Raw genomic sequence first — 17720 nt, forward strand, 5'->3', positions numbered from 1 at the left:
TTTAAGGGAGGTTTGGGTTAGATTAGGGGTATGTGGATGGTGGGTTGTAATGTTGGGGGGTATTGTATGTTTATTTAAATGCAAAAGAGCTGTTTTCTTTGGGGCATGCTCCGCAAAAGGCCCTTTTAAGGGCTGGTAAGGTAAAAGAGCTGTTAATTTTTTATTTTAGAATAGGGTAGGGCATTTTTTTATTTTGGGGTGCTTTGTTATTTTTTTAGGGGGCTTAGAGTAGGTGTAATTAGTTTCAAATTCTTGTAATCTTTTTTTATTTAGTGTTTGTTTTTTTTTGTAATTTATTTTAGTTGATTTAATTGTAGATAATTGTAGGTAGTTTATTTAATTAATTTATTGATAGTGTAGTGTTAGGTTTAATTGCAACTTAGGTTAGGATTTATTTTACAGGTAATTTTGTAATTATTTTAACTAGGTAGCTATTAAATAGTAAATAACTATTTAATAGCTATTGTACCTAGTTAAAATAAATACAAAGTTGCCTGTAAAATAAATATTAATCCTAAAATAGCTACAATATAATTATTATTTATATTGTAGCTATATTAGGGATTATTTTACAGGTAAGTATTTAGCTTTAAATAGGAATAATTTATTTAACCCCTTAATGACCGAGGACGTGCAGGGTACGTCCTCTTAAAAAAGTCACTTAACGACCAAGGACGTACCCTGCACGTCCTCGGTTTGGAAAGCAGCTGGAAGCGATCCTGATCACTTCCAGCTGATTTCCGGTTATTGCAGGATGCCTCGATATTGAGGCATCCTGCAATAACATTTTTTACCCCTCCGGTGCAGAGAGAGCCACTCTGTGGCCCTCTCTGCACCGGACATCGATGGCCGCATTCGTTGGTGGGTGGGAGCTGAAGTGGGAGGTGGGGGGGCGGCCATCGATGGCTTCTTAGTGAGAGAGGGGGGCGGGATCGGTTGCGGTATCGCCGGGGGCGCGCACGGGTGCACGGGGGTGGCGGGCGGGCGCGTGCACGGGGCGGGAGCGGGTGGGAACCGCTACACTACAGAAAAAAGGTACAAGTTGAATATATAATTAACTTATTTTTTTGAAAGCATCTAAGGGATCAGGAAGGGGTGGGGGGTTGGTATTGGGGGGGGGGGGAAGCTACACTACAGAAAAGGGGCATTTTTTTTATATTTAACCGCATATTTTTCACTAAAATGGGTACTGGCAGACAGCTGCCAGTACCCAAGATGGCGCACATTAAGTCAGAGGGGGAGGGTTAGAGAGCTGTTTGGTGGGGGATCAGTGAGGTTGGGGGCTAATGGGGATCCTACACATAAGCATATGTAAATATGCTTAAAAAAAAAGCACAAAAAAGCCAAAATTCTCCTTTTATTTTAGTACTGGCAGAGTTTCTGCCAGTACTTAAGATGGCGGGGACATTTGTGGGGTAGGGGAGGGAAGAGAGATGTTTGGGAGGGATCAGGGGGTCTGATGTTTCAGGTGGGAGGCTGATCTCTACACTAAAGCTAAAATTAACCCTGCAAGCTCCCTACAAGCTACCTAATTAACCCCTTCACTGCTAGCCATAATACACGTGTGATGCGCAGCGCCATTTAGCAGCATTCTAATTACCAAAAAGCAACGCCAAAGTCATATATGTCTGCTATTTCTGAACAAAGGGGATCCCAGAGAAGCATTTACAACCATTTGTGCCATAATTGCACAAGCTGTTTGTAAATGATTTCAGTGAGAAACCTAAAATTGTGAAAAATGTAACATTTTTTTTAATTTGATCGCATTTGGCGGTGAAATGGTGGCATGAAATATACCAAAATGGGCCTAGATCAATACTTGGGGTTGTCTACTACACTACACTAAAGCTAAAAATACCCCAAAAAGCTCCTTACATGCTTCCTAATTAACCCCTTCACTGCTGGGCATAATACACGTGTGGTGGGCAGTGGCATTTAGCGGCCTTCTAATTACCAAAAAGCAAAGCCAAAGCCATATATGTCTGCTATTTCTGAACAAAGGGGATCCCAGAGAAGAATTTACAACCATTTATGCCATAATTGCACAAGCAGTTTGTAAATAATTTCAGTGAGAAACTGAAAGTTTGTGAAAAAATTTGTGAAAAAGTGAACGATTTTTTGTATTTGATCGCATTTGGCGGTGAAATGGTGGCATGAAATATACCAAAATGGGCCTAGATCAATACTTTGGGATGTCTTCTAAAAAAAAATATATACATGTCAAGGGATATTCAGGTATTCCTGAAAGATATCAGTGTCCCAATGTAACTAGCACTAATTTTGAAAAAAAATGGTTTGAAAATAGCAAAGTGCTACTTGTATTTATGGCCCTATAAGTTACAAAAAAAGCAAAGAACATGTAAACATTGGGTATTTCTAAACTCAGGACAAAATTTAGAAACTATTTAGCATGGGTGTTTTTTGGTGGTTGTAGATATGTAACAGATTTTGGGGTTCAAAGTTAGAAAAAGTGTGTTTTTTTCCATTTTTCCTCATATTTTATAAATTATTTTATAGTAAATGATAAGATATGATGAAAATAATGGTATTTTTAGAAAGTCCATTTAATGGCGAGAAAAACGGTATATAATATGTGTGGGTACAGTAAATGAGTAAGAGGAAAATTTCAGCTAAACACAAACACCGCAGAAATGTAAAAATAGCCTTGGTCCCAAACGGACAGAAAATGGAAAAGTGCTCTGGTCACTAAGGGGTTAATAAGAATTATTTTATTTCGTTAGAATAAAATTATATTTAACTTAGGGGGGTGTTAGTGTTAGGATTAGACTTAGCTTTAGGGGTTAATACATTTATTAGAGTAGCCGTGAGGTCCGGTTGGCAGATTAGGGGTTAATACTTGAAGTTAGGTGTCGGCGATGTTAGGGAGGGCAGATTAGGGGTTAATACTATTTATTATAGGGTTTGCGAGGCGGGAGTGAGGCGGATTAGGGGTTAATACATTTATTATAGTAGCAGTGAGGTCCGTTCGGCAGATTAGGGGTTAATAATTGTAGGTAGGTGGCGGCGACGTTAGGGGCGGCAGATTAGGGGTTAATAAATATAATATAGTAGTCGGCGGTGTTAGGGGCAGCAGATTAGGGGTACATAGGGATAACGTAGGTTGCGGCGGTGTATGGAGCGGCAGATTAGGGGTTAAAAATATGCAGAGGTCAGTGATAGCGGGGGCGGCAGATTATGGGTTAATAAGTGTAAGGTGAGGGGTGTTTAGACTCAGGGTACATGTTAGGGTGTTAGGTGCAGACTTAGGAAGTGTTTCACCATAGGAAACAATGGGGCTGCGTTAGGAGCTGAACGCTGCTTTTTTGCAGGTGTTAGGTTTTTTTTCAGCTCAAGCTGCCCTATTGTTTCCTATGGGGGAATCGTGCACGAGCACGTTTTTGAAGCTGGCTGCGTCCGTAAGCACCGCTGGTATTGAGAGTTGCAGTGGCGGTAAATTATGCTCTACGCTCCCTTTTTGGAGCCTAACGCAGCCCTTCTGAGAACTCTCAATACCAGCGTTGTTTAAAAGGTGCGGGGGGAAAAAAGCATGCGTAGCTAACGCACCCCTTTGGCCGCAGAACTCTAAATCTAGGCGTATGTGTTTAACCCCTGCAAAGTGGTTAGTTGCCGCAGGCTGTGCAGCACCTGAGCAGGGCATGGAAGTCAGCCAATCAGTAGTGGCAGTCGCACAACCTCATCAATCACCGGCCATGTTCTGCTCTGCTCAGGAGCCGCATTGCTTGAGAAGAGAAAATCTTCAGGTGCATTCAGAGTGGATGAGCAGAACGTCACCATAATAATCCTTAGTAGCAACATGTTAACTTTAAATCTCCCCTGAACAAATACACATTCTTTCATCATATTGCTCAGTGATGACATCTCGTTTCAGTAGATCTCACATCAAAGGGAAGCTGTCACATTTTCTTTACCTCTCTGTATAACCAAAAATATATATAAATATAGTGACGACCAACAGGAAATATCTGATACAAAATAATAAATAGTATATGTACTGTGGATATACTTTTGGAAATCCAGAGAGTGCGGATTAATTTGAAGATTTTATAACTATACCTGACCTGCACCCATGAGATGAGATGGGTGAGAGCGCAGACACACACACCACACACTATTATCATTTGTTGTAACAACAAAACTAACTAAACAAAACAAATAAAAGATCATGTCCCCTTCTTAATAAATATATATATATATATATATATATATATATATATAAAACACACAGAAAACCTATATATATAATGTTTGTGTGAGAAAGAACCAGTAGGTCAAGAAGAATACTGAAATTGTAAAAACAATATCTTTTCGAGACGTTTTCATGGCTTCCTACAAACATATGTCAGATTTAAGAAAGTGCACTTTCTTAATGAGGCAGTTTTACAATTAAACCAGTGTGAAACATCCTGTGCAGAGTTATGGTGAGCCTGCAAGTGTTATGCAGTTAAAAGTTGTCAATATAGATCTCAAATCCAGTGTATAATTAGATCTTCAGTTTTTCTTGCTAGAAACTGATGAGTTTTCTTTATCTGTTAATTTGTTCTTATATAAACAGAAGCAAGTTATGTTTACTCTTTTCTAAGCAATGTTTTTAAACATGCCAATGAAATGTCTGCTGTACAATATAAGCTTCAGCTGAATGATTAATCCAGCTAGTGGCTTTGAGGCTTTGCAGTGTGTTTCAGATTTAAAAGGACACTTGTTCTTCTATTAAAAATTGATCCCTGCCTATAAAAATATATATGTTATTAGAACTTTGTTTTAGGATGGACTTAAGCTGAGCTCACAGTATGGGGGTTCCCATATAGGCTTTTTTCATTGATGTTCACATTGCAAAGATTAGTGCAGGAATGTTCTTTGTGAAGAAAAGAGAATTTCACCTTGAATGAAGGACATGTTCTATTTAAAAAAAAGACAAAAGTCTCTTCTTGGCATGGGTCCCAGTTGTCCTATCAGTGCAATCTAGTAACCTGGCAGCTTTGCGTGTTTCCATATTCCCCATGAGATTGTCTACTCTCCACCCTTCCAAGCCTGCAAAAAGATGAAATACTTTGATCCTTTTTAGTAATATTAGATGAGTACTAAATATGACAAAGTAAGTTTAATTTATTTTCAGATCATATAAACAATGGATATTTTAAGTAAAGAAAAAAAAAATTGCACAAAAACTGAATCCAAAGATTTAGTGCAGACATCATATTGAAAACAAATAAATGTTACTTTTGCTAAATGAGTAAAGTTATAAAGCAGATGCTGGTCTGAGCTAAACAAGTTCACTCTCAGTGCGCTACAAACATATGCACTTGGTCTGCACGGTCTGAGTCTTAGCGATGACACTGTGAAATATTTGAAACTGATTTCTCCTGCAATTATTTGTGTAAATGTGACATGGTAACATAAACGTTAGTGTCACTAATAAAAAATTATCTGAAATTCCTTAAATCTTAACACAATGTAATTTGTACTGTCTGAATTCTGCTGCTTTGTTCACTTTTTTTTTTGTTTAAATTTTCTTTCAGGATTGATCTCTTATACCGAGTATTTATTCCTGCTGACAATTTTAACAAGTAAGTTTTTTTTTTTTTTTTCATATTTATACATTTTAACTGTAAAATAGGGAGTTATCATTTTATGAATAAGATTTCCCAGAGGGTTCCTTAATTGATACATTGATGCTCACATATTCTGCCATTTATGTGCAGACAAGATCCGTAGAATATGAAGAATGTATTTTTTTTAGGAATTACCTTTTATATACTGTATTTTTTATTTTTTTTCCACACATACTTAAACACCATGCATGAAATCCTTTATGGCCTAAATGTTCCCAACTACACTTAAAACAGTAATGAAATATACAGTGTAAAACTTCACAAAAAAACATTGGCACTTTTTGAAAACTTGAGTAGAAAGTGTTTTTTATTTAATTTAACATATTGGCCTAGATTACAAATGATGCTCTATCTGTAGAGCAAGGTCTGCTATCCATATTGCGACCCTGCGTTAAGAATAGTGCACAATCTGATATTACAAGTAAATAGTAAAGATTTACCAGAGAATCTTAGTGTGGTCAACATTCTATGTGTTAAAATGTTCCCCTAAGCTAGAGTGTATTGTTTAGAAAATTATAACATATCTGCAAAATGTCCTCGTTGTTATACAAGTTACACCCATGAAATGCCTATTTCTTTGCTGTGCATGGGGTGGAAATTGTTAATAAAGGGTAAAAACACATTAATAATACACCTATTTGAGCTGGGGCATTGTGGGTATACTGTGCATGTGTATGTAGTGTATTATATAAATGTTTGTGCACAAGTTAAATCTGATGTACGCTAACTTTAGGACTTTGGCTATTGTGACCATGCAAACTCCTCCCCATAGACTTCAATGGAAAGTGCTTTAAAAAAATTACACTTCAAACGCATGCTAACCCAACACTGCATTAGACCTACAGCGCTAAATCTGAAGGTAGTTATGCATATTTTACATTCCAATGTTATTTGCTTAGAAGACCATTTTCTTTTCACTTTTAAATATATATTTCTATATATATGATTATTTTTTTAACATATATATATACCTATATATCTATATAAATATATACAGGTATAGATTTATACAAATATATATAGGAATATATATTTAAAAATACTAAGAATATTTTCTACTATGTGAAGAACAATATTAAAATTAAATAAAAATTATTTTTCAAGTTTTAAGATACTTTCTTGAATGGTGTGTGTATATATATATATATGTGTATATATATATATATATATATATATATATATACACTGTATGTGTGTGTATATATATATATATATATATATATATAACCACAATTAAAATTACGGGGAGGCCAAAAGTGAGTTTAAAATCCTCCACTAAATACAAAATATAGAGAAAATAACTCATTGTGTAAACCATTTACAAATCCAAACAAGTCAGAACTCACAACAAACTCTTCTGACTTGTTTAGATTTGTAAATGGTTTACACAATGAGTTATTTCTCTCTCTCTCTCTCTCTCTCTCTCGTGGAAAATAAGTATTTGGTCAATATCAAAAGTTCACCTCAATACTTTGTTATATATCCTTTGTTGGCAATGACAGAGGTCAAACGTTTTCTGTAAGTCTTCACAAGGTTGTCACACACTGTTGCTGGTATGTTGGCCCATTCCTGCATGCAGATCTCCTCTAGAGCAGTGATGTTTTGGGGCTGTTGCTGGGCAACACAGACTTTCAACTCCCTCCAAAGGTTTTCTATGGGGTTGAGATCTGGAGACTGGCTAGGCCACTCCAGGACCTTGAAATGCTTCTTACGAAGCCACTCCTTCATTGACCGGGTGGTGTGTTTGGGATCATTGTCATGTTGAAAGACCCAGCCATGTTTCATCTTCAATGCCCTTGCTGATGGAAGGAGGTTTGCACTCAAAATCTCACGATACATGGCCCCATTCATTCTTTAACGTACACGGATCAGTCGTCCTGTTCCCTTTGCAGAGAAACAGCCCCAAAGCATGATGTTGCCACCCCCATGCTTCACAGTAGGTATGGTGTTCTTTGGTTCCAACTCAGCATTCTCTCTCCTCCAAACACGGCAAGTTGTGTTTCTACCAAACAGTTCTACTTTGGTTTCATCTGACCATATGACATTCTCCCAATCCACTTCTGGATCATCCAAATGTTCTCTAGCATACTTCAGATGGGCCCGGACATGTACCGGCTTAAGCAGGGGGACACGTCTGGCACTGCAGGATCTGAGTCCCGGGCGGCGTAGTGTGTTACTGATGGTAGCCTTTGTTATGTTGGTCCCAGCTCTCTGCAGGTCATTCACTAGGTCCCCTTGTGTGGTTCTGGGATGTTTGCTCACCGTTCTTGTGATCATTTTGACCCCACGGGGTGAGATCTTGCGTGGAGCCCCAGATCGAGGGAGATTATCAGTGGTCTTATATGTCTTCCATTTTCTAATTATTGCTCCCACTGTTGATTTCTTCACACCAAGCTGCTTGCCTATTGCAGATTCAGTCTTCCCAGCCTGGTGCAGGTCTACAATTTTGTTTCTGGTGTCCTTCGACAGCTCTTTGGTCTGCACCATAGTGGAGTTTGGAGTGTGACTGTTTGAGGTTGTGGACAGGTGTCTTTTATACTGATAACAAGTTCAAACAGGTGCCATTAATACAGGTAATGAGTGAAGGACAGAGGAGCCTCTTAAAGAAGAAGATACAGGTCTGTGAGAGCCAGAAATCTTGCTTGTTTGTAGGTGACCAAATACTTATTTTCCACCATAATATGCAAATAAATTATTTCCAAATCGGACAATGTGATTGTCTGGATTTGTTTCAACATTTTGTCTCTCATAGTTGAGGTATACCTATGATGAAAATGACAGGCCTCTCTCATCTTCTTAAGTGGGAGAACTTGCACAATTGGTGGCTGACTAAATACTTTTTTGCCCCACTGTATATATATCCATACATACATACATACACACACACACACATACACATTTTAAGACACATATATGTACATTATAGCCCTTTCCATTTTTAAATACCTTGTCATATACCATATATTTTTTAACCCTTATATAATTTTTAAAAATTAATATTTATATTAATAATTTTTATCAGATAGTTTATACAGTCTGGCCAAAACTATTGTCACCCCTGCATCTCTGTTATATAATGCACCACTTCGCCCATAAAATTGTTGCAATTACAATTGTTTAGGCATTTTCATGTTTATTTCTTTTGTTTGTTTGGTATGACACAAAAAAGTGGAGAGAAAAAAAAGCCAAATCGGACACATTCCACGCAAAACTCAAAAAATGGACTGGACAAAATTATTGGCACCTTCTGAAAAGTTTGTGATGCTCCTGTAATTTGTAATTAAACTCGCCTGTATCACTGTATCAATTAACGGGTTCTGACAATATAGAAATCACATCGGCAACCAGTTTAAATGGTGAAAAATTGACTCAACCTTTCTGTTGTATTTCTCTGTGTGCCACACTGAGCATGGAGAAGAGAAAGAACATCATACATTGAGGATTTGAGAAAAAAAAATTGTGGCAAAGCATAGACAATCTCAAGGTTACAAGTCCATCTCCTGAGATCTTAATGTTCCTTTGTCCACTGTGTGCAACATAGTCAAGTAGTTTACAGCCCATGGCACTGTAGCTATTCTCCCTGGACATGGACAAAAGAGAAAAAAGATTGCAACAAAGGATTGTTCGAATGATGGATAAAGAACCTTGATCAACTTCCAGACAAATTCAAGCTGACCTTCAGGCACAGGGTACAAATGTGTCAGCTTGCACTATAGGTTGCCATCTGAATGAAAAGGGACACTATGGTAGGAGACCCAGGAGGACCCCACTGCTGACACAGAAACATAAAAAAGCCAGATTGGAGTTTGCCAAAACTTACCTAAGGAAGCCAAAATCCTTTTGGGAGAATGTGCTGTTGACAGACGAAACAAAATTACAGCTTTCTTCTGTTAAGTGTGATCAGTCCACGGGTCATCATTACTTGTGGGATATTAACTGCTCCCCTACAGGAAGTGCAAGAGGATTCACCCAGCAGAGTTGCTATATAGCTCCTCCCCTCTACGTCACCCCCAGTCATTCTCTTGCACCCAACGACTAGATAGGATGTGTGAGAGGACTATGGTGATATATTTAGTTTTTATATCTTCAATCAAAAGTTTGTTATTTTATAATAGCACCGGAGTGTGTTATTCCTTCTCTGGTAGAATTTGAAGAAGAATCTACCTGAGTTTTTCTATGATTTTAGCCGGAGTAGTTAAGATCATATTGCTGTTTCTCGGCCATCTGAGGAGAGGTAAACTTCAGATCAGGGGACAGCAGGCAGATTAATCTGCAAAGAGGTATGTAGCAGTTTATTATTTTCTGACATGGAATTGATGAGAAAATCCTGCCATACCGTTATAATGTAAACTCAGCCTTGAATGCAGTAGATGTAGCTGATATCAGGCTGTCATGTATGTATATTTTACACTTCAGTTTTCTGGGAAATGGTACTTCTCTGGCTTTTAAACTGTATACATAGACTTAACCTATTTTGCAGGGACTTGCAATAGGTTTTAAATGACAATTAATTATTGAGGTAAAACGTTTTTTTGCTGGCATGTAAAAAGGTTTTTTTCTCTGAGGTACTGGGTGAAAAAATGTTTTGGGCACTTTTTTTCCACTTGGCAATAGTTTTGATTTAAATTAGAGCAGTTCACTGATCCCTCTCACTGTTATGTGTGTGGGGGAGGGGCCATTTTGGTGCTTTCACTATGCATCAGAAAAACTCAGTCAGAGGTTCATTTTCTTCCTGCATGATCCGGTTCATCTCTACAGAGTTCAGGGATCTCAAGAGTCTTTTTTGAGGGAAGTAATCATTCACAGCAGAGCTGTGCTGATTGTATTGACTGTGATATAAAAAACGTTTATTTGTGTATTTTTTTCTGCTGCCTGGGTTAGTTATCATTTGCTGAGGGGAACAATCCTTTGCTAAAACTGTATATTCTGACAAAGATTGATGCTATAACTTAATTATTTTATCTGTTATAATATTTTCTGTGCTTCTTAAAGGCACAGTTCGTTTTCATATTATTTGTAAATTACTTTGAAAAGTATTTCCAAGTTGCTGTTTATTTGCTAGTGTGTTAAACATGTCTGATTCAGAGGAATATCTCTGTGCTATATGTGTTAATGCCAAAGTGGAGCCCAATAGAAATTTATGTACTAAATGTATTGATGCTACTTTAAAAATAGTCAATCTGTACAAATTGAACATATTTCACCAAACAACGAGGGGAGAGTTATGCCAACTAACTCGCCTCACGTGTCAGTACCTGCATCTCCCGCTCAGGAGGTGCGTGATATTGTAGCGCCGAGTGCATCTGGGCGGCCATTACAAATCACATTACAAGATATGGCTACTGTTATGACTGAAGTTTTGGCTAAACTACCAGAACTAAGAGGTAAACGTGATCACTCTGGGATGAGAACAGAGTGCGCTGATAATGCAAGGGCCATGTCTGATACTGCGTCACAGTTTGCAGAACGTGAAGACGGAGAGCTTCATTCTGTGGGTGACGGTTCTGATCCAAATAAACTGGACTCAGACATTTCAAATTTTAAATTTAAGCTTGAGAACCTCCGTGTGTTACTAGGGGAGGTATTAGCGGCTCTGAATGATTGTAACACAGTTGCAATCCCAGAAAAAATGTGTAGGTTGGATAAATATTTTGCGGTACCGACGAGTACTGACGTTTTTCCTATACCTAAGAGACTTACTGACATTGTTTACTAAGGAGTGGGATAGACCCCGGTGTGCCTTTCTCACCCCCTCCTATATTCAGAACAATGTTTCCAATAGACGCCGCCACACCGGGACTTATGGCAAATGGTCCCTAAGGTGGAGGGAGCAGTTTCTACTTTAGCTAAGCGTACCACTATCCCAGTGGAGGATAGCTGTGCTTTTTCAGATCCAATGGATAAAAAATTAGAGGGTTACCTTAAGAAAATGTTTGTTCAACAAGGGTTTATATTGCAACCTCTTGCATGTATTGCGCCTGTCACGGCTGCAGCAGCATTTTGGTTTGAGTCTCTGGAAGAGACACTTCAATCATCCACACTAGATGACATCACACACAAACTTAAATTCCTTAAGTTAGCTAATTCATTTATTTCAGATGCCGTAGTACATTTAACTAAATTTGCGGCTAAAAATTCAGGATTCGCCATTCAGGCACGCAGAGCTCTGTGGCTAAAATCCTGGTCAGCTGATGTTACGTCTAAATCTAAATTGCTTAATATTCCTTTCAAAGGGCAGACCTTATTCGGGCCCGGCTTGAAAGAGATTATTGATGACATTACAGGAGGTAAAGGTCATGCCCTGCCTCAGGACAAGGCCAAAGCCAAGGCTAGACAGTCCAATTTTCGTTCCTTTCGTAATTTCAAAGCAGAAGCAGCATCAACTTCCTCTGCACCAAAACAGGAAGGAGCTGTTGCTCGCTACAGACAAGGCTGGAAACCTAACCAGTCCTGGAACAGGGGCAAACAGGCCAGAAAACCTGCTGCTGCCCCTAAGACAGCATGAATTGAGGGCCCCCCGATCCGGGACCGGATCTAGTGGGGGGCAGACTTTCCCTCTTCGCCCAGGCTTGGGCAAGAGATGTTCAGGATCCCTGGGCGTTAGAGATCATATCTCAGGGATACCTTCTGGACTTCAAATCCTCTCCCCCAAGAGGGAGATTTCATCTGTCAAGGTTGTCAACAAACCTAACAAAGAAGAAGCGTTTCTACGCTGCGTACAAGATCTTTTATTAATGGGAGTGATCCATCCAGTTCCGCGGTTGGAACAAGGACAAGGGTTTTTACTCAAATCTGTTTGTAGTTCCCAAAAAGAGGGAACCTTCAGGCCAATCTTGGATTTAAAGATCCTAAACAAATTCCTAAGAGTTCCATCGTTCAAGAAGGAAACTATTCGAACAATTTTGCCCATGATCCAAGAGGGTCAGTACTTGACCACAGTGGATTTAAAGGATGCTTACCTTCACATACCGATTCACAGAAGTCATTACCGGTATCTAAGGTTTGCCTTTTTAGACAGGCATTACCAGTTTGTAGCTCTTCCATTCGGACTGGCTACGGCTCCAAGAATCTTCACAAAGGTTCTGGGCACTCTTCTGGCGGTACTAAGACCGCGAGGAATTTCAGTAGCTCCGTACTTAGACGACATACTGATACAAGCTTCAAGCTTTCAAACTGCCAAATCTCATACAGAGATAGTACTGGCATTTCTAAGGTCGCATGGATGGAAAGTGAACGAAGAGAAAAGTTCTCTCTTTCCACTCACAAGAGTTCCCTTCCTGGGGACTCTGATAGATTCTGTAGAAATGAAGATTTACCTGACAGAGGACAGGTTAACAAAACTTCAAAATGCATGCCGTGTCCTTCATTCCATTCAAGAGACCAGAAATTCTCTTCTATGGTGGCTTTATCGGCCACATCTGTCCAGGGGAATGCCATTCAGCAGGCCAGACTGGTCAATTGTAACAACAGACGCCAGCCTACTAGGTTGGGGCGCTGTCTGGAATTCTCTGAAGGCTCAGGGACTATGGAATCAGGAGGAGAGTCTTCTTCCAATAAACATTCTGGAATTGAGAGCAGTCCTCAATGCTCTTCTGGCTTGGCCCCAGTTAGCAACTCGGGGGTTCATCAGGTTCCAGTCGGACAACATCACGACTGTAGCTTATATCAACCATCAGGGAGGGACAAGAAGCTCCCTAGCAATGATGGAAGTATCGAAGATAATTCGCTGGGCAGAGTCTCACTCTTGCCACCTGTCTGCAATCCACATCCCGGGAGTGGAGAACTGGGAGGCGGATTTCTTAAGTCGTCAGACTTTTCATCCGGGGGAGTGGGAACTTCATCCAGAGGTCTTTGCCCAAATACTTCCACGTTGGGGCAAACCAGAGATAGATCTCATGGCGTCTCGACAGAACGCCAAGCTTCCGCGCTACGGGTCCAGATCCAGGGATCCGGGAGCGGTCCTGATAGATGCCTTGACAGCACCATGGACCTTCAGGATGGCTTATGTGTTTCTCCACCTTTCCCGATGCTTCCTCGATTGATTGCCAGAATCAAACAGGAGAAAGCATCAGTGATTCTAATAGCGCCTGCATGGCCACGCAGGACTTGGTATACAGATCTGGTGGACATGTCATTCTGTCCACCTTGGTCGTTACCTCTGAAACAGGACCTTCTGATTCAGGGTCCTTTCAAACATCAAAATCTAACTTCTCTGAAGCTGACTGCTTGGAAATTGAACGCTTGATCTTATCAAAGCGTGGTTTTTCTGAGTCCGTTATTGATACCTTAATACAGGCTAGGAAGCCTGTCACCAGAAAGATTTACCATAAAATATGGCGTAAATACCTATATTGGTGCGAATCCAAAGGTTACTCTTGGAGTAAGGTTAGGATTCCTAGGATATTGTCTTTTCTACAAGAAGGTTTAGAAAAGGGGTTATCCGCTAGTTCCTTAAAGGGACAGATCTCAGCTCTGTCCATTCTGTTACACAAGCGTCTGTCAGAAGTTCCAGACGTTCAGGCTTTTTGTCAGGCTTTGGCCAGGATTAAACCTGTGTTTAAAGCTGTGGCTCCACCATGGAGTTTAAACCTTGTTCTTAACGTTTTACAGGGTGTTCCGTTTGAACCCCTTCATTCCATTGATAATAAAGTTGTTATCTTGGAAAGTTCTATTTTTAATGGCTATTTCCTCGGCTCGAAGAGTCTCTGAGTTATCAGCCTTACATTGTGATTCTCCTTATTTGATTTTTCACTCGGATAAGGTAGTTCTGCGTACTAAGCCTGGGTTCTTACCTAAGGTAGTCACTAACAGGAATATCAATCAGGAGATGTTGTTCCATCCTTGTGCCCAAATCCTTCTTCGAGGAAGGAACGTCTTTTGCACAATCTGGATGTAGTTCGTGCCCTTAAATTTTATTTACAGGCAACTAAAGATTTTCGACAAACGTTCTTCCCTGTTTGTCGTTTACTCTGGTCAGAGGAGAGGTTCAAAAAGCTTCTGCTACCTCTCTCTCTTTTTGGCTTCGTAGCATAATTCGTTTAGCTTATGAGACTGCTGGACAGCAGCCTCCTGAAAGAATTACAGCTCATTCCACTAGAGCTGTGGCTTCCACTTGGGCCTTTAAGAATGAGGCCTCTGTTGAACAGATTTGCAAGGCTGCAAACTTGGTCTTCGCTTCATACTTTTTCCAAATTTTACAAATTTGACACTTTTGCTTCCTCGGAGGCTATTTTTGGGAGAAAGGTTCTTCAGGCAGTGGTTCCTTCTGTATAAAGAGCCTGCCTATCCCTCCCGTCATCCGTGTACTTTTGCTTTGGTATTGGTATCCCACAAGTAATGATGACCCGTGGACTGATCACACTTAACAGAAGAAAACATAATTTATGCTTACCTGATATATTGTTTTCTTCTGTTAAGTGTGATCAGTCCACGGCCCGCCCTGTTTTTTAAGGCAGGTAAATATTTTTTAAATTATACTCCAGTCACCACTACACCCTTGGCTTCTCCTTTCTCGTTGGTCCTTGGTCGAATGACTGGAGGTGACGTAGAGGGGAGGAGCTATATAGCAACTCTGCTGGGTGAATCCTCTTGCACTTCCTGTAGGGGAGCAGTTAATATCCCACAAGTAATGATGACCCGTGGACTGATCACACTACAGAAGAAAGGAATTTATCAGGTAAGCATAAATTATGTTTTTTGGTAAAGCCCATCATTCTACTGTTTCAGAAAAAGAAATGAGTCTTTTAAAGAAATTAATACAGTCCCTACGATCAAACATGGTGGAAGTTCAATGATGTTTTGGGGTTGCTTTGCTGCTTCAGGCACTGGATGTCTTGACTGTGTGCATGGCATTATGAAATCTGAAGACTACTAAAGAATTCTGTGGTGCAATGTAGGGCCCAGTGTCAGAAAGTTGGGTCTCCATCAGAGGTCATGGGTTTTACAGCAGGACAATAACCCAAAGCACATGTCAAAAAGCACCCAGAAATGGTTTAAGACAAAGCGCTGGAAAGTACTGAACTAGTGAGCAATAAGTCCAGATCTTAATCCCATAGAGCACCTATGGAGAGATCTCAAAACAGCAGTTGGGGAAAGGAACCCTTCCAATCTGAGAGACCTGGAGCAGTTGGCGAAAGAAGAGTGGTCCAACATTCCAGTAGAGAGGTGTAAGAAACTCATTGATGGTTACAGGAAGCAATTGATTTCAGATATTTTTTTTCCAAGGGTTGTGCTACCAAATATTGTGTGCCAACAATTTTGTCCTGTCCATTTTTGGAGTTTTGCGTGAAATGTGGTCAGATTTGGCTTTTTTTTTCTCCATACCAATACAAACAAAAGAAATAAACATGAGAATGCCTAAACATTTTGTAATTGCAACAATTTTCTAGGCAAAGTGGTGCATTATCTGACAGAAATGCAGGGTTGCCAATACTTTTGGCCATGACTGTATATGAGTTTAACACTTTATTCTAATCTATTTGTTGTGATTGGTGCACGTTTTCCTGTATTTGTTTGTTTAATTTTGTCCGGTGTTCTTATATTGTATTGTACTGTACTTTTATCTTTGTACCCATGGACAGCAGTTGTATACACCAAGCAAAAGGCGGTCTAGCAAGGTTAAATGTGAGGAACATCTATATAGTAAAACAGTGGCACTAAGAGGAACACTTCACAGGTGTTTTAAAGTCCCACTATCAGCCTGGATCTGCAAGTCAGGACTGCAGCAGTCGTAAACTCTAAGATATATTTATTAAGCTGCTGAGGCAGTTTTAGAGCACAAGCAAGTCTGCTAACTGTGTAAGACTTGGGGTTTCCTCACCTCACAGTTGTTGAAGTTGTATCACAATGACAATTTTCATTTCAGATGATTGACAGTTTGGGGGGAGTACAGTATTGCACAAAGATTTGCTTGTACACACGCAGTTTCCCACAAAAGGAACCTGTATGTGCACAAGCAAATGTTTGTGCAGTGCTAATGTTAATGCCACAGTTTGAGTTCTCACTCAAATGAAAAAGCTTCACTCACCCCAAAGATGTTATATTCTCGCACCAATGGAAAAAGACTACATCTCTTTACACCCCGTCCTAAAGCCATTTTAGTCTTTTGCCCTCACTACATTAAAAACATCTATTTCCATGTTGTTTGCATGTGTTGACCACACAAATTATATGTTGTTTTTTTCAGCAGACCAAACACTTTTAGAAAATGATTTAACAGAAATACTCAAATATGTTCTTCTGCACTTAGAAAAGAGCCCATTACATTTTCATATTCGCATGTTACTAACTGTTTACCCTGCTAAAGTTTAAGGTATACTAATAATCATCACAATTTTATATAATTAGGTAACTGTGAATCTGTCAACACTACTTTAGTGACAAAAATAATACAATAGCAATAATAAGTAAAACAATTAATAATAATAATATAATAATATTTAATGAAGAAAAAATAATTGGCATGCAGAGATGTGTGTACTAATTGCAATATCACAAAAAACACTGGCAGGTGAGGAAATGTAACCACTGGTGCTAGCGTTACATGTCTGAGATCTTAGTGCAAGAATGTGAATGTTTAATGTTTGAAAGGAGGTTGTTAGACAGGAATGTATGAACGCTATAGCGACTAATTAAACTGTAGCCCCATTGTTCAGTCAGGCTTACTTATTTAAATTGTATCTCGACTGTATTATCAGAAACATCTACTGACTTGATTATACAAATATAGTAAAGTTTATTAAAAACAATTTTTATATATACAGTTATGCAATGTGTAATGTTAAAGGTATATGAAACCCCAAAAATATAGATTTTGTGATTCAGACAGATAATACAATAAAAAAAAAATCCTATTTACCTCTATTATCAAATTTGCTTTTTTTTCATACATTTGCACATATTGCAGAATATTGTGCAGAGCTATGTGCAGAGCTATGTGCAAATGTACGTTGCAAACAAAAGTTTTAATGTCAATGGACCCGTTGCACGCATGACTGCCTTTGGTAACAGAATTAGAAAAGACACTGTCGGAATTAGCTACTAGCAGCTTAAACTACGCATGCGAGCATGGACATTGCTGATTTGAGATTG

General features: G+C 39.2%; 1 protein-coding gene across 1 annotated transcript in view; it reads left to right on the forward strand.

Annotated features, from left to right (window-relative positions):
* MICU2 (mitochondrial calcium uptake 2) overlaps window positions 1-17720 on the forward strand; it is an 811360-nt gene that overhangs the window by 527647 nt on the left and 265993 nt on the right. The window contains exon 5 of the mRNA XM_053708516.1: window positions 5538-5585. Within this exon, the coding sequence (XP_053564491.1) occupies window positions 5538-5585 (48 nt within the window). The remainder of the gene's footprint in view (window positions 1-5537; window positions 5586-17720) is intronic.

This window comes from Bombina bombina, chromosome 3, assembly GCF_027579735.1.
Source record: "Bombina bombina isolate aBomBom1 chromosome 3, aBomBom1.pri, whole genome shotgun sequence".
Lineage (NCBI taxonomy): Eukaryota > Metazoa > Chordata > Amphibia > Anura > Bombinatoridae > Bombina > Bombina bombina.